The sequence below is a fragment of the Lepidochelys olivacea genome, assembly GCF_965140295.1.
Source record: "Lepidochelys olivacea isolate rLepOli2 genome assembly, chromosome: 18".
In the NCBI taxonomy this organism is placed as follows: Eukaryota; Metazoa; Chordata; order Testudines; family Cheloniidae; genus Lepidochelys; species Lepidochelys olivacea.
This window is the reverse complement of record NC_140428.1, coordinates 17,841,453-17,859,891: the sequence shown is the minus strand read 5'-3', so window position 1 is coordinate 17,859,891 and position 18,439 is coordinate 17,841,453. Positions and strand designations below refer to the sequence as shown.

The following is an 18,439-nucleotide window of genomic DNA, read 5'->3' as shown; positions in this document are numbered from 1 at the left end:
GTGAGGTCTTTTTTAGGAGTGGTGGGTGAAATTCTGTGGCCTGCATTGTGCAGGAGGTCAGACTAGATGATCATAATGGTCCCTTCTGACCTAAATATCTATGAATCTAAGCGTGTTGCTTTGTACTGTTCGGTATTTTTTATAAAATTCTTCATTGCTTAAGGCAACTTTAAATTAAGGACTCAGTCGTATTTTTCCTGTATTAGTACAATGTTTACTTTCATTACAGGTTTGAATGTTCTCCAACATGTGAGAGCCAGTCCTGAAGGCTATGCTCATTTTACGCTCTCTGGAGATTATTATAACCGTGAGCTTTCGGGTAAATATAAAATGCGTACGTTGTTGTAGGAGTTGGAAAGCAGTCTTGCATGCTTTAGCAGTCTGGAGTTCACTCAACATAAATTTTACATAAGGGGTCGGGAGGGCTGCTGTGTCAGCAAGTTGTCTGCAAATGGAAGAAAAGGGTTTCCTTATACACCATGATGAAAAACAAATTTATAGAGACACTGTCAACATTAAAATCAAATATATTTTAAAAATCCTTACATGTATTATTAATTACATCCTAAATAAATTTATTTCTTGTTATTTTATACTCCCTTTCCTTTTTGGTATTTTATTCTCTTGTTCCAGCCTACTTAACCTTTCTTATACAAGAACTGTAAAGAAGATATCCAATTAAATTTTAAATCCAACATATTTAGAGCTGATAAATGGCAAATAGGATTAGACATTTTATATGGACAATGAGAACATCACAATTACTTTAGATAAGATTTTTTTTTTTAAGGGTACAAACTCTCATGGCTCAGGGTATAAATCAACCACTAAGCGAGGGAGGAACAACTCAATTTTTGCTAGTTTACAATGTTCCTACAATTTATATAAAAAAAACTCCAGACTTATTAAATGTTAACAATGAAGAAATCTTCAGAAATAATCTGTCAATGATGAAGTAATTAGCTACACTAGCTAGACAGAATGAGTAATTTGTTTACTGGTTTTGGGATGTATTTCATATCCTCTTGTTTCATGATATCATGTAGTAGACATCAATTCACAGCCAAATTTTCTGCAATTCTGTGAAATTCTGCTTATTTATACACGGGAGCATTTGGTATTCAGTCATACCACTAATTAGTATTCATTCGAGGCTATAGTTTCTTCTAGGACCTGTCATGACTAGATAAGAATATCAGGGTATATTTGTCATGGTTCCTATTTGAACAACTTCATACAGTCTGGAAATTTCCTCGACTGTTGAATATAAAAGTTCATCTGGAACAGTGTTTGAAAGTAGGAGGCCTTTTCACCAAGGTTTGTCTTTACTGGACACTTACATATGTAAACAGCTTTCCAACATGAACTTAAGATGTCTGTCTAATGGAGGTAACATTTCTTGTGTTCTCTCAGGCTGGGAGCCATTTATTGAGCCATGGCCATGCTCAGTATCTTGGCAACAACAGGCAGCCAGCCGCCTCCACCCTTCTCGTCTGAAGCTGGAAGCAAAGGCTAAACATCGTCTGGATATCAATATTACCTCTGTGTTAACTGGTGTGTATGAGAACACTCGTAGAATATTATCCAATATAGCACACGATACTGACATTAGATATTGCTAACTGAGTCCCATCAGTGTCCTCTGACATAAGCCTTAGTATAAGTTTCTTTAGATTCTTCAGATTGTTGTTGTAGGCAAGTGCTGATTCAGACATTCTATGTTTTATCAGAGTTGGTAAAAATTCATACCCTAGCAGTAATTTATATTTAATGAAAAGCAGGCTTTCATTAAAAACGTCCCACATTTCAAGAATTTAAAAATATTTTAGTATGTTTATCAGTTTTCAGCAAGCTGATATAAAATGACTGCTCATTTAGTCCAGTAATGATATGTGTCGATATTCTTATGAGAAGACTGAGTCATGAAGCTCTCGCTTTTGATTCCACTTTAAAATCTCACAGTGACTCCTGGCCGAAGTAATAAAAAATGCCCTGTTTCACCGTCACCTGACCCTTGAGATATGAGTTCTCGTAGCTAAACAGAATGTTTGCCTTAGTTTTTTTCTGCATCGATAGTGGAGAGGTGGCTACTATACACATTTCCTGTTCTGATCGAGGTTCCAGATATCCATGGTACAACAGTACAAGAGTAAACTATAAAGAACAAAACATCAACAGTTTGCATTTAGCTGCCTTATTCATGAGTTTAATGAGCCAGCTAAGGAACTTTGGTTTACTCTAGGCTTGATCGCAATGAGAAAGAAGGCTTATTGTCTCCTTCAAATACCACCGCAGGAATTCAAGTATTTCTTAAATTGTCCTGCTCCAAGTGGTGCAGGCAGATCAGAGGGAGCCAACATGGGGGTCCGGGGGAGTGGAATCATCTTAGTCCACACTTTTTATTTTTGCTGGGCACTCTATTAAAATTTGTGAGTGCCAGCAAACTGGTATGATTAATGTTACTTTGATTATTCTTCCCTATGCATGTTTATATAATATGAAAGAGTCCTTTCAAAACCATTACAAACTGTGCCTGAAGCTGATCTAGTAAATAAGATGAATTTCCCCTTTTAAATTGTGATATTACCCCCCAAGAACATTTTAAGAAAATGAACATTATCAAAGTATCACAACAACAGTCATAGGAAGATAACATAGGTAAGCTCAGTACATGAGTGTAGCTGAAGTTGGTTGTTTTGAGCAGACTGCTGTGATTTTGCAAAAAGAAAAGGAGTACTTGTGGCACCTTAGAGACTAACCAATTTATTTGAGCATGAGCTTTCGTGAGCTACAGCTCACGAAAGCTCATGCTCAAATAAATTGGTTAGTCTCTAAGGTGCCACAAGTACTCCTTTTCTTTTTGCGAATACAGACTAACACGGCTGTTACTCTGAAACCTGCTGTGATTTTGTGAGCTGTGGCTTGAAATTAACCTATAAAAGTGGCCTATTGCAACTAGCAGCTAAAATAATGTTGAGATAAATTATTAGTCACTTCAGTATGGAAGAGTAATTTTAGTCCTATGACTTTAACATACATTTCATTTAGTTAGCTGGTACTTTGTTCAACTGTCATCTCAACAGACATTTAACATTTGTCCTTATTCTTATGATCTTTTTATTTATATCCCTCTAGAACAGTACAGGAGTACCAAGCAGTCATGGATGGCAGATTACTGTAAACAGGAGAAAGTGGACACAGTCAAATCAGAAGATTGGATGGGATCTTCTGTGGACCCACCATCCTTCGGACAGAGTATGACATTCCTTCATCATGTATTTCTCTATATGGATATCCTGACATATGCAACCATTTCACTCATAACACTACAAGCTCAAAATTTGGTATTTATCAATACACAGTGCATTTTAACGAATTCAGGACAAGAAGAAATTAGTTTTTGTTGTACTGCAATAATCCCTATAAGAGCATTTTCTGTTTTAGGCTGCTTGGCTTTGAATTAAGAATATGCTCTACTAATTTTACACCCATATATCTGTCAGATGCTCTCAGTGAATGGAAAACTATCTAATAACATTACTATATAAAAGAACAAATAAGCTGAGTATAACAGTAGCAGTACGTTCAACTCTGGGGAGGTTTTGTGCCTAATGTTGCTCAGTGCTCTTTTGCTTGCTATGGGGTAGTGTTAATGATCTCCAAAATAAGATCATTCCAGTCTTCTTTGTACCAAGGCTTATTTCTCTAAGGCCTTTGAGAACTGGAGAACTCTTTGCTGGACAACTGACTCGCTTCTAGTTGTCACATGACTTATTGTGATCTTTCTGAAGTTCTATGAGTCTTAGCAGTTTTTCTAGTTTCTTTGGAGAATTCCGGTATTGTCTTGACTCCACATTTCCAGCGAGAGCTTCAGAAATGTCTCCTCCATTCAGTAAACATTTCATTGCCAAATAAAAACGCTCTACACCTAAAATTTCTCTCCTCCTGATGCGCAAAGTTACTCTGTTTGTTTGGTTTTTACAGCTAAAAAAGAGAGAACAGGGAAATAAGAAGAAACAACAAAAAGCATCAATTTTTGTATTTTTTTGGCTCCTCTTCCATAGGATTCTGAGATTCTTTCAGGAGTCAATTTTAAAAAGAAAAACGCTGGTCTGTCCCACTCTCACTGGGCTGCAGTAATTCACCTATGAGCAGGGCTTTGGAGCTGTGCTCCAGCTCTGGTCCAGCTCCAGGCAAAAACCTGCAGCTCCACCGCTCCGGAGCAGCTCTGCTCCAAAGCCCTGCCTATGAGGTATTTTTTGCCAAGAATACAGAAGATAAGTTTCCCCTCCTCAGTGAACAGATGATAAAGTTTCAGGAAGTTCTGAAATCCTTGGACAATGTCAGTTCTCTGAGTTGCAAGGCAAATGGTTAGTTTGGCAATCCAAATGCCACTTGATTGCTGCACAGTCAGCTCCTGCAGAAACATGACTTTTCAAAACAATACCTCTCCTGGTATAATAAAGGAAATACATGCCTCTTTTGATTTACTGATGTTTTTTTCTTGGTATTGTAGCAAATTTAATCCTGAGACTTTTTCTGTATCAGTGTCAGCTTTCACAGTGAAACTGTAATAGCAATGGTCTTCCCAGCATGAAGAGCCAATTAATTTAATATTCCAGCAGGGTTTACAGTGTTGTTACACTAACTGTAATTTGGCCTGACTGTATTAGTTTTACTTAACAATATGCATTGAACATGAATAATAAAATATCCCCATCAAAGAGCAAATATGATCCTCATAATCTGTTTTTTGGGTTTTTAAAGCAGTTGAGAAATAAACATTGAAGCTTTCCCTGATTTAAATCCATGTCTCTCACATCAACCAGGAGATATTAAGGTTAACCAGTTTAACAACTGAATTTCTGAATGAAACTCTCTTAAACCTGGCTAAACATTTTGCTTTGAATGTTCATCTTAATTCTAAGAGAGCATTGCATGTGGGAGTTCTTGACTTGCCCTTCTCCCCTATGTGGTGGTTGGAACTTTTTTCCAGAAGAAGTAGAAATTCTCAAATTGTAGTTAAGCACTAGAAAATGGATAGTGCCCATTTACTGATTGCATGATGCCAACAGTCTGTGTAACTTTCCTTATTCTTGTATACATACTAGAGAAGCATCTGCCTGTATATCTGCATTTTTCCTTACCTGCTAACTTTGTCTTTCCTGTCTGCCAGGCCTTCCCCTTGTCTACCTTAGAACTAGGAGTACAGCCAGTCTGACTAATCTAGAACATCAGATCTATACTAGAGGTACTGTACTTCAGAGAGAGAGAGATGCTTTGCTTTTTCAAAGAAATGTCTTGTACAACAAATACTGCACTGTATAAGTGACCTGCCTATAAATCAAGCCTCTAATTCCCCTATATATAAAAGCTAACATGCCATACATATGAGTTGTTCATTCCTGTCGTGCACCCTGTCTACCCCAGCATTTCCCATTTCTTATATTTCTGGATCTGTCAGCAGGGAAGGAAGTGGAGCAGCTAGTCCTATCTAGGAAAGCTATCTCCTCGAGGGAATGAAAGCGGAATCATATCCTGCTCTGAGTCGATTTCCTAGGCAATAGGGTTGAAGTTTGGTAGAAATTCCTCAGTGTATAGATAAAGTGCTGTAAATACTTAAATGCCAAGATCTAATACACTGATTACAGCAGGAGTATTCAACAGATTATTAAAAATTGGATGATTTGAAAAGCATATTTATCTGTTTTCAATGAACATCAGAAAGTAAAACATTTTTAATAAATGAAATATTAATTTATGTGCTATATGTTTAACTTCTACTGTCTTTTTGACAAAGTTTTCCTATTTAAAATAACAGGTTATTTTCAATTTGAGTCATTATGGAAAAGTAAATAAGTTTGACGTACGTCATTTCCCATGTAAAAAGGTTAACAAATGGTTGGGGAAAAAGCCTGAAATAAAACTACATTTGAAGTCTCTTTATATCGCACTTCATAAATGTTTTACTTTTGGTGCACAGATAATTCATAGAATCAAAAACAAGCTTAAAATATAAGAGCTATATGGGGATTTAATTTTTTGAGAAGTCGGGTAGTTTGCTTATACCCTTTAATGAGTTTTTGTACTAAAATGATATGCACACAGATACAATCAGTATATTGTATACTGTATATTGTATGGCTGGTTTTGTTCAATGTCTTCATTAATGATCTAGAGGATGGTGTGGATTGCACCCTCAGCAAGTTTGCAGATGACACTAAACTGGGAGGAGAGGTGGATACGCTGGAGGGTAGGGATAGGATACAGAGGGCCCTAGACAAATGGGAGGATTGGGCCAAAAGAAATCTGATGAGGTTCAACAAGGACAAGTGCAGAGTCCTGCACTTAGACGGAAGAATCCCATGCACTGCTACAGACTAGGGACCGAATGGCTATGCAGCAGTTCTGCAGAGAAGGACCTAGGGGTTGCAGTGGACGAGAAGCTGGATATGAGTCAACAATGTGCTCTTGTTGCCAAGAAGGCCAATGGCATTTTGGGGTGTATAAGTAGGGGCATTGCCAGCAGATCAAGGGACGTGATCGTTCCCCCCATTTGACATTGGTGAGGCCTCATCTGGAGTACTGTGTCTAGTTTTGGGCCCCACACTACAAGAAGGATGTGGAAAAATTGGAAAGAGTCCAGCGGAGGGCAACAAAAATTATTAGGGGACTGGAACACATGACTTATGAGGAGAGGCTGAGGGAACTGGGATTGTTTAGTCTGCAGAAGAGGAGAATGAGGGGGGATTTGATAGCTGCTTTCACTACCTGAAAGGGGGTTCCAAAGAGGATGACTCTAGACTGTTCTCAGTGGTAGCAGATGACAGAACGAGGAGTAATGGTCTCAAGTTGCAGTGCGGGAGGTTTTGGTTGGATATAGGAAAAACTTTTTCACCAGGAGGGTGGTGAAACACTGGAATGCGTTGCCTAGGGAGGTGGTGGAATCTCCTTCCTTAGATATTTTTAAGGTCATGCTTGACAAAGCCCTGGCTGGGATGATTTAGTTGGGGATTGATCCTGCTTTGAGCAGGGGGTTGGACTAGATGACCTCCTGAGGTCCCTTCCAACCCTGATATTCTATGATTGAATGTAAAAGTAAAAACCTTGCCTAATAAGAACTTCTGTGTTCATAGAAAATTTGATTACTGTAAGGCTAAATTACTGTATTTTACACTTTTACAATCGATTTTAATGAGAGTTGAAACAAAAGAAAATAACTTGTACAAAAAAATCCTTATTTCCCATTTCTTATATTTTAAATCAGCAGTTTGAGAAGTTGCAATCCGTACAGCATGTTTTATTTTGAAAATCATCATACCATAAAATTGACACAATCCAAAAATTTGTTTTGTAATTGCTCTTGAAAATATAAATCAACAACTGATTAAGTGCCGGATTAAAAGTTTTTCTTCTGCTCTGTAATCCTATATAACTGGAGGCAGCTATACAGTATTTTACTAAATCTAGCCCATTGTCGAAAGATGATTGCGAATCTGTGATTGGCAGAAGACAAAATTTTGATCTGGAAGAACTTGATCTTCCTGTCTTTGAAAGTACTAGAAATTTTGCCATCAATTTCTGTGGAGTCACCATTAAGTCATAACAAAACTTGTTAAGAATATAGATATCCTTTTTCATTCACTGTTCGGAATAAAGTTGAATCTGATGTTCAGTAACATATTAAAGAATGGACTGTTTTGGAACTTGTGGGTATGTGTATGAAGAAAGACATATTAAGGTGCTGTATTATATTTTTTAGACCTAGACTGTTGTACAGTTTTTACTGTTGGTAGCTTCATTAGGAGCTATGACAAGTTACACCCGCTGAGGATCTGCCCCAGTAGGTACAGAAAACTAGAGACCTGCTTCAGGATACAAATAACTCCTGCTGAACTCAGTAACTACTGCCTGTATGTTGTGGTGGGAGAATAAGTCCTCAGAATATGAGAAATACTGAATTATGGAAGTACCTGTATTTATATGGATTTTCATCTTAAAGTAAAGGCAACGATTAACCATTAGAAACAATAATTTGTATTTGAAAATAGATAAATGATTGTCTATTATAATATTTAATTTCTATGCCGCCTTTTCATGAATCCATTCACCGCTGGAGGGCACAGAAAGGCAATAGTTAAAATATTGGGCTCTTTTTCTGACTTTCACATTTTAGAAAAATGTATGCTGAGCAATATGTTAGGCTTCATTCCTTTATATTTTTGAAAACCATTTTGTTCTAGTGATGTTTTCCTAATGATTAAATCTAGTGAGCCCCCACTTTATTTAAAAAAATAAAAAAATCTTTGAAGTTGACTATTTTGTTTTTGTCAGTCAGAACCAATATCCTGTTATGACAATAGCCTTAACTGACAGAATGCAATGTAATAGAAAATAGCAGGGTAGAATCTGCTCTTGTTAATAAAACATTCATAACATACACACTCTTTATTACATGAAAAAGGTCAAATATGATAGATGAAGTTCATTATTTAATGTTTTTGTAGCCTTCAGTTCTACATTTTAACAGTTCCTTTTTTTTTCTTTGGACACATTCAAGTTGAGTTTGTATTTGTTTACTTTATGATCTAAAATGACCTTAAGTTGTGCAGACAACATATTTCTGTCTTGCTGTCATTGTTAATGATTAAAAAATAACTTTTAAGAGGGTCCTGGATGGCTCAGTGGTCTGTAGTGAGTAATGCAGAGCTTTTCTTCTTTAGTTGATGGCTTAAATCCAACCCAGGTTAGTAGTAACTGTATGTGGTTACCATCTCATGAGTGTTTGGCCATATATGAAATGTGTTGGTGATCTCAGTCCAGTTCCTAGTTGGTCAGCTGTCAACATAATAATCACCGCCACTGTGGAGATACTTGTTTGACAGTCGTGGTAGAGGCACCAAAAGAATGAATGAATGTGGTGAATGAACTGACTTTTGATTCCTAAAGGGAGAGCCTCTGATATGGGGTTGGTGCAGATTGGTGAGACCGTGTGGGGAAAGCTTCCTTTGCTCACTGTATACCTGTGCTGTGAATATAGGACTTCAGTTTCCAGTGCTGACAGTTTGACACAAGGGAGTGGAGGGGTGGGTGTGGGGGTGTGTGTAAAAATGCTTTTATATCTCTCTTATGCTATATATTTCTATTTTTTTTCTCTTTCACTTTGTGCCAGGGTTGGTTCTCTAGACTTTGATTTATTATAACTGTGGCATCTCCACCAAGTTGTGTCAGTACCTAACATGTTTCTGTGAGATACATTTAATAAAGCCCTCTTTTATTCTTTTATAGCTGAAATGAAGACCCCAAAACGCAGACAGCCCTTTGTACCATTTGCGTTGCGGAATCACACCGGATGCACTCTATGGTTTGCTACCCTAACTACTACTCCTACCCGGTAAAGAACTGTTACGGTGTCATTCTAATAATATTTGTCATGCCTTTCTGTGATGCAGGTGCTGTGGGAAAGTAGATTTGTTTTCTATTGATGTATCTTGCCCTTCCTGGCAACTATTTTTTTTTTTTTTAATTCAAAATTTTTTAAAATAAAGCCAAGAGGAAACATAGTGACATTTGCAATAAATTTTTTTTTAAAAAAAAACTTTCATTCATATTGGATCTAAATTTTTTTAACAAAAGCTAAAATCTCTAATCCTGATGACCCTTTAATCACTTTGAAGCATTCTCAAGGTTGCCAGTACAATGTTTGATTTTCTTTTTAAACCTTTTAAAGACCATCTCCATGAGACAATTCTTTTTATTTATTTATTTATTTATTTGGCAGAGCCCTTAGTTTTCTCTCATAAGACAGGTTTTACCATATTGTGATGCTAAGTTGCCTTTTTGTTGAGGAATATGTACAAATTAAGAACAACAACTTAACTTATACCATAGAAGTCTTAGTCTGGTGTGATTCTGATTACAGTGCAGCGCTATCTCATAGTGGGAGTCCGGGTGTTGTTCCTGAGGAAAATGGAACATTTCTTGATGATGCACCCAATGTCAGTGAGTGGCGAGAAGTTCTCACTAGTGAGGAGATTCCATTCGAATTTGAAGCCAGAGGGAAACTAAGACACAGGTGAAGGAGAAAACCATCAGTTTTCCTTTGGAATTTATTCACACATTTATATACACATTCATGGGAACATACTTTTTGGAATGCTGTCCAGTAGACTTTTTTTTTTTTAAATATTTGGACATTTTTTAATCTTTCCTTGGTTTTTACATACTTGAAAATATATATCATCTGTGGCTAAATTCTGCCATTAGACAAGCGTGGATGTCAGTGGGAGTTGTGTATGAATGGTTTTTCTCATTTTAATTTTGTAAAAGTGGAGTTTCCTGTATTTCTAGAGAAATTTGTGGGGAAAAAAATTGTCAGTTTGTTTGACTGAGTGTCTGTGCACTCTGAAGAATATATGTTGGTTAGCAGTTGAATTTAAAATCAGAGGATACTAACAAATATTTAACAAGTTTATTTTTTGTTTTGCATGTACTGTATATGGGCTATAGTTTTATTTGTGTAGTTTGTATCAGCTGACATTGGATAATTGGCTCTTAAATTAAAAGCACATTTTTAAATCCTTGGAATAGAAAACTGTCTTTTTACATTTGAATAGTCAAGAATTAATCTTCTCTTAAAACAACAGATAAATCCAAACATATATTGGTTCTAATTATTGTCTTGGTTTTCCTTTGTGAGATGATGCCTTAATGATAATTTGACTTTAACTGAACTGACAGGCACACACATGATCTAAGAATTCATCAGCTGCAAGTGAGAGTAAGTGGATGGGAACAAGTCAGTCCAGTGTCGGTAGACAAAGTTGGAACCTTTTTCCGATATGCAGCACCTGACAAGAACACATCATCTTCTACTGTAAGTTCTGATTCTGAGTATATTTCAATTATATCTTTTTACAGAGTTTACTTGGGTAGTCTTTTCTTCAGAATTTTATTTCTAAAGCAGTGACTGTTCACTGATACAATCTTCTTTCTCTTCAGTCAGCTCAAAATGAGTCTTTAGTGATCTTGGGTCAGTTACCAGCTGACAGTATTACACATTGCAAAAATAACATACATTCTGTAGTCTTCAAAGTTAGTCTGTGCTCAACAGAGAATCGGAGCTTAGAATGACAGAAATAATTGCATTAGTAAAGGTGTCACGGATCCATTGATTAAAATTCTGCATCCCACCAACATTGTTTCTATGTCCTAGTCCTCTATTTCAGGCTTATTAGGTCTGCCTTCCGTGGTTAATTAATTGAAAATAAACTATATTGACAGTTTTGTATAATTCTGGGGTGGTGGTGCTTTGCAAAAATCTGTTTTGTGAATGAAAAAATTTAATTGGGCCAGCCCACAGGCTTGCATTCATGGTGGGGCCTAACGACAAAGCAAGCCTCTAGGCGTAAGGAGTAGATAATGAAACTGAAGGTCTCCAGGCTGCAAGTTGCAGCACCCCTAGGGAAATTAAAAGTTGTTGGTCTCTTGGCGTTAGGCAGGACTTGGCTCTAAATTTACAAAATTATTCAAAGGGCAAATCACTATTCAGCAGGGGTTTTGGGGGTGGAGGAACGTTAAATATTTTCAGTAGTCCTGACAGTTGCATATTCTAGCAAGCATAGTATCTCAATTTCCTTGCCATATATATTTTAAGATCTATTTTTGCTTATGTCAGGAAGATGATGTGGTTCCCTACTCTGTGGTAGAAATTACTCTGCATATATCTCTAATACTGACACATTTTCCGGTAACTCCCCTTTCTTCTTTGTTACAAAACGACAGAACTACAAACTACAGGAAACAATCACATTTTACTTTTTGGAACTAATCTTCCTGACCCCTCTCCAGAGCCATGGAGAGCATCAGGAAGACTATTGACTATAGTTTAGCTTTGCTTCTCACAAAGCAATGAGGTACTTTAGAAGGGACATTAGCAGTTTACAATGTGCTCTGATTGGTAAATTTTACTTTATTCTTGTCTAGGTTGGTAGCCCTATCAGCAGAACAAATATAATACATCCCCACGTCTATGTGAGTACATTTTTTCATTGTTCCTTTAGACCTGTGTTAAAGTAGAATAATTCTATGAGTGGAGTGATTGTTATTCTCTCTTTACAAACAGTTTGACAGACTTGGTACAAATTGTACCCATGCAATGATGATGATCTGATTATGGAAGTCACAGTGTTACTCCTGAGGGAATTCCAAAAAAAAAAAAAATTCTGCGCACAATATTTTAAAATTCTGCACATTTTATTTGTCAGTAAATAAATGTGGAGGCCCAGCATGGCAATGGGGAGCAAAGGCCACTGGCTGCATGGAGGTGGGAGATCACCCTGCAGCCCACCGTCCCACCCCCATTCTTCCCCGGGGACAGGGATTTGTGGTGAGGCTGCACCCAACCCTGACACAGCGCAAGGGCCGAGCTTGCCCCAGAAACACCCGGGGCCTTGCCCCTCTGAACCAGATGATGGCAGGTAGGCTCAGACCAGCAGGATCCAAGTATGGAGGGACTTAGTGTGGGGGGATCCAAGTATGGGATGAGAGGGTTCTGTGTAGGGCAGTTTGGGTGCAGGGTACTCAGTGAGGGGTCCAGGTGCAGGGGGATCTGGATGCATAGATGCTCGTTTCGGGGGGAGGTTCTGGGTGCAGTGGAAATGGGACTCGGGTGGGGGGGCAGTGAAGTTGGTTAGGACTTGTGGGGGGGTGTCATCTGTGTGTGGAAGGATGGGGCTCGGCAGGGGGGTCTGAGAGTGAAGGGCTCAGCGTGGGGTTCAGGTGCTGGGGGAGTGGGGCTTGGTAAGTTAAGGGTATGGGTGCAGCTGATTTGAATCTCAGTGGGATGAGGGTCTGGGTGCGGGGTGGGCTGATCAGGGTAGGGGTTCAATGTGTCTGCTTAACAGGGGTACCCCAGCTGCAACTATTGTTGAGGGGATGCTGCATGTAAGGATCCTGCTTCCCCCCCACCCCCACATTACCCTTCTCTTCCCCTGTCCCATCACTCCCACATCCCCTTGTCCAATCCCATCCCCTTTCCCTTCCCCACTGCCTCTTCCCACACTCCACCCTGTTAGCTCTGGCACTCACCATTGTACAGAAAACAGGATGGCTCCCAACACACACAAAAGGGGAGGAAAACCGGCACTAGGACCCAGGAGGCAGTGTCCAGCTGCAGAGTCAGCTAGCCTGAGCAGCACCCTCCCTCACCCGGGCTGCTCTGGCACATGACCACTCTTGCGGCTTCCTTTGCTTCCCCATCATTTTCTTCAGAGAAGCAAAGATGTCTGGGGGGAACATGAATTCTGTGCGCATGCAGTGACACAGAATTCCCCCAGGAGTACAATGTATTTGATATCTGATTCAATCACGCCTATTTCCTTGAACCTATTGTATGGTTACTTCCATTATTTCCTTTGCAAGGAAAGTTGTTGGTTTTTTCCATTCTGCCTCAAAAATAAGAGATCACAAAGGAATAACAACTTATTTCCTCCTTGCAGGACACCTTTCATAACACCAATGACCCTTACTCTTCTCTGTGACTTACCTCATTTCAAACTAATTTTGCAAGAGCACTAAACGTTGCTACTTCTCTGTCATCTCATCCAACGCTGGGTGGAACTAATCTGTTTGCACACTAGATTATTTATAAATAATTCTATTTCTGAAGGATTAGGGGTTCTGCACAGCAATAATAGTTATCTCGTAATAATTCAGGAGACCAAACAAAGCTGTTCATCGTTCTTCAACATTCAAATGGAGAGTCACCAACATCAGCTCTCCCACATTCCACAAGTGTGTATAGCTGTTTTTATAACTTTAACTTACATCCTTTTTCATGTTGGCAGAGTCCACTAAGTTAGTAAAATAGCATTTTTGTGGGTTAGGGAGCATCTTGAACATCACTTCAATATTTCAAACAGGTCTCAAGAAACCCAGGCAATATACGCCTTTGTGTATATGTGAAATGAGTCCAGACTTCGTTTGGCGCTCTTGTCTAGGTTTTCCCCTTCTTTGATTCCGGTTTCGTATCCTGTTGATCCTGTTCCTTTCAGCCTTCTTCCTCTTTCACTTTCCTTTTTGACCCAGAAATATTCTCCTTTCTTTCAATGCAGATATCCCTGTGTCCTCTTGTTTGCTGCTTTGTTCTGACTATGCTCAATGCTACCTCATCCTCCAGATGTTATTTCTTAAGGGTGTGCACTTTAATAGGGAGACACCATAGACCTCACTCTCTGCTGCCTTGGGTCATCAGTTACACATTTATGAGGTGAATATAAAATCCTACCAAATCAGAATGTTAACACTTAATACCACTAGTCATTCTATCCCAGATGTAAATAATTACATAAGGTGCAAGGGTTTTGGAGAATAAGACCACAGTAGTTTGCAGGATGACTGAGCACTTGTTAAATGTTACTGTCCAGAACTGTAACTAGTTCGCTCTGGCACTGACTTTGTTAAATATGGAAGAGGATCTGCAGACTTTTAGAGCAGCTAAGAGGAAAAAAGAATAATGGGCGCATCTGGTAGAGTTTTCTTGGAATAGATTCATAGGCATTGATATGGTACCTGCAAAGGTAGAAGGGATGGGTAAGTGGGTAGTTTATTTAAATTTCTGAATGTTTTAATAATCTTTTTGAGAACTGACCACTCATAGAGTTTAAGGTCAGAAGGGACCATCATGATCATCTAGTCTGGCCTTCTGCACATTGCAGGCCACAGAATCTCACTTACTCACTCGTTTAATAGACCCCTAACGTCTGGCTATGTTACTGAAGTCCTCAAATCATGATTTAAAGACTTCATGTTACAGAGAATCCACAATTTACACTAGTTTAAACTTGCAAGTGACCTGGGCCACATGCGGCAGAGGAAGGCGAAAACTTCCCAGGGTCTCTGACAATCTGACCTGGGAGAAAATTCCTTCCCAACCCCAAATATGGCAATCAGTTAGACCCTGAGCAGGTGTGCAAGACTCACCAGCTAGACACATGGGAAAGAATTCTCTGTAGTAACTCTGAGCCCGCCCCATCTAGTGTCCCATCATCAGCCATTGAAGATAGTTGCAGCTACTAGTCGTAGATCAGCTACATGCCATTGTACGCAGTCTCATATCATCCCCTCCATAAACTTATCAAGCTCAGTCTTGAAGCCAGGCTTTTTGCCCCACCGCTCCCCTTGGAAGGCTGGTCCAGAACTGCCACTAATCACGAAAAGGCTTTAGGAACCATTGCAGTTTGTTGTCTCAGCTCTGTTCTCATCTACTTTGACACTCTAATCTGCACCAAACTAAAAAAGGAAAATCTTTTACAAGCTGGCACTGCTCGACATGTTTGCCCCTATGCAAAGGAAGCATAAGAAGAAAAGGCTGCTTGCTATATAGGACACGTTACTCTTTCTCTAACTCTGACCTATTTATTTATTTATTTATTTTGTACTGTGGTAGCACCTAAACTTTGGATTGTTCTAGGTACTGCGCACACATAACAAAAAGGTCCCTAACCCACCGAGCTTACTGTCTCAGTAGGACACTGGTTCTGGGCACATCTTCACACCATAAAACTCTTTAAAAACTGATATATTTAGTGCTCACAATTAAGTATGCTGGAAGACTGAGGCATAAGCAAACTGAATGGAAATTCTAGTTGATACATTTACCTTAATAGAAAATCCAAAGCCCATTGAAATTAGTGGAAATTCTCTCTTGCTTTACAATGAGTTTTGGAGCGTGTCTTTAATTCCTTTGAGGATTGTATCCTGTGGGGCTTAAAATATGGCATTTTAGGAAAGGAAGAGTAAGGCTTCTCCTATACTGCATAAACCTTTGATTTAAATATTGCAAGAAGTATTCAGTATTGTAGTAATATGAGCTACCTGCAATAGAAGGGAACATTGGTAAAAAACCCACACTGGCCAGATTATCAAAAATCAATCTGCACAAGTAGCAGAATGACAAACTCTATTTTTGATAGAAGAGTACTGTCTCCTCAAACACTATCATTGAATGACTCTTGGACAGAGTCACTAATTCCAGGAAAAAGAAGTGTTAGTTTCTCCCTGCCAGAATTTTTGTTTATTGTGGAATCAATTTTAAAACAACAATCCTAAATGGTGAAGCTAAGATATCTTGGCACTGCTGCTCATCTCCTGCTGCTGTTGTCGTCCGCAACGCTGGGAGCACAAGGTTAAATGCAGAACTATTTATCTTCCACCTTAACTGAGTTCAGAGTTCACCAGAAATATTTAATAGCAAAACTTTAAGAAATAAATAAATACTATAACATGATAGCAAGATTATATTAGTTAATACTTCTTTTCAAAATCTTTAGAATTCTTCTTTAAGGACATAATATTTTGAAATAGAAAATCTCAAGTAAATTGCTAACTCCATAACTAAGGTTAGTATTGTGAGTTGCTTTCCTTGGATGGTGAGTTTAGTTGAGGTGTCTAGTTTTATTTAAAATCTTGTGAACTTTGTACCCGGAACTGGGGCTGTGTTTAAAAAAACAAAATACTTCTGTGTTTTTCCTTATGATCTTAGACTTGCTGAATGTGCTGCTGGCAAGTTTCAGCAAAACTATGTACATTTCATTGTGTTATATTTGTTTTTTCTACGTTGTTTTAATAAAGTTTTTGGCAGTTCAAAATCCTGGACTGACTGTCCGTTCTTTCTCAAATACAAGAACATTGTCAGCATGTTCTGGGCACAGTCTCTTAAAATAATAGTTACTGTAGCAATTTTTCTTTGGGTCCATATACAGTATGGATTTTTTCTGTTTCTGTAGTGTGAAGGGAAAAATGAATTGTTTTAAAGTTTATAATGTCACTAAGGATTTTGTGATAATGCGTTGTGTGTGTGTGTATGTATGTATGTATGTGTTTAATATTTGTTAATCTAGCTATCTGAGGATATTTTTCTGACTGTGTACACAGAAGGGCAGTGACTGTGAAAGGAGTGGGAAGCACTGAGGAAAATGAGAATGAACAGAACCTTGATTTATCGCAGGCTGTTTTGAAATTTTTTGAAACCATGAAACATACTAATAAAAATCTTTAGCATAAACAATGCTCTTAACATTCTAGCTCAGGAATGCCCAGGATGCAGCCATTTTCCTGTTTGCTACCATATATAGGGAGCTGCAGTTCATAAAGAGCAATGATTATAGCAGGCCAAATCTGCTCTTCCTTTCTAGTGGGTTCCTTGTGTTTTTATTTTCATTCCTTTTTCCCTGTAGGTTGAGAAGCCCAAATTATGAGCTCATGTTTATCAAACGTGATATAAGCACAAGACAAAACTATGGGTATTTTAAAAAATATATGAAATGTGTAAATTAGGTGTGGCCCTTGGGTTACTGGCAAGCTGCAGTTACTGCAAAGTTTGGGCATTCCTTTGCTATTTATCATCATTGCATTTTCTGATACCTAAACTTTTAAAATGGCTTTGCAGTTTTCTTCATTGCCTCCAGTTCGTGTGGTATTTGAAGTTACCATGGAAGGTAGCGCTCGGAAGGTGATTACTGTGCGGTCTGCGTTGATTGTGAAAAACAGGCTGGAAACACCAATGGAATTAAGGCTGGATAGCCCTTCCGCTCCTGACAGTAAGTCTCAGAATGCTATCGCTACGCTGCCCCGCTACATATCAGTGAGAAAAACCTTATCTGGCAGAACGATTTATGATGGCCCCAGTTTTTGGTTGTTGCAAAATTTTTCTTGTCCTATTCTCCAGTAAAAATGAATGTCTAGAAGATGCCATCAAAAGATTCAAAGTATAAAAGCAAGTAAGACCTCCCAAAAAATCTTATGTAGAGATTTTTCCTGTGGATAAAGTACGAAATCTCAAGCAACAACAAGAATTTTGTGTTAGGCTATTGTCAAGTTTAGTGTGACATTCCTGTCCCCAGCTTCTTTCAAAGCAGAAGAAAGGAATGCTTAAAGTATTGTGCTTTGTTTACTTATCTTCAGTTTAGAAGAGTCAAACTTCTTTTATTTCTTTGCCTTAAGTCAAAATTACATAAGCTTGTTTTCTACAATAGATTCTTTATCCAACGTCTAGGATTTTCATCGTCTTACAAACAGCTTGCGAGTTCTATTAACAAGTGCATTTGAAAGACTTTACAGTATATTTGTGTCATATGAGACAGGGCTTGCTTCTTTTTCTTTAACTGCAGCTATGTGACAGTCACCTTTCACCTGAGCAAGGAAAACGCTAGTACTGGCAAAGAAGTGAATTCTGTACTTGGGAGAATTCTGTACTTGGGAGTATTTCATTGCAGATTTGACGCACTGGGATATAGTGGTGTCGCACCCACACTCTTGAACAGTTTTTAACCCAAATTATCTTTTTGTGTCCACCACAATGGCAGAAGAACTGATTACCCCAATGAAGTTTGATTCCTGGAACTGCAGTTCTGAAAAACACCTGAATTTGTTTTTTCTT

At 38.4% G+C, this 18,439-nt stretch overlaps 1 protein-coding gene across 1 annotated transcript in view; it reads left to right on the top strand.

Moving 5' to 3' along the window:
- The window catches only part of VPS13D (vacuolar protein sorting 13 homolog D), a 196,941-nt gene that overhangs the window by 62,295 nt on the left and 116,207 nt on the right, over positions 1-18,439 (top strand). Inside the window, exons 37-45 of the mRNA XM_084651570.1 lie at positions 230-319; positions 1,414-1,554; positions 3,136-3,255; positions 5,177-5,251; positions 9,289-9,394; positions 9,923-10,075; positions 10,741-10,876; positions 11,986-12,033; positions 17,450-17,600. Of these exons, the coding sequence (XP_084507696.1) occupies positions 230-319; positions 1,414-1,554; positions 3,136-3,255; positions 5,177-5,251; positions 9,289-9,394; positions 9,923-10,075; positions 10,741-10,876; positions 11,986-12,033; positions 17,450-17,600 (1,020 nt within the window). The remainder of the gene's footprint in view (positions 1-229; positions 320-1,413; positions 1,555-3,135; positions 3,256-5,176; positions 5,252-9,288; positions 9,395-9,922; positions 10,076-10,740; positions 10,877-11,985; positions 12,034-17,449; positions 17,601-18,439) is intronic.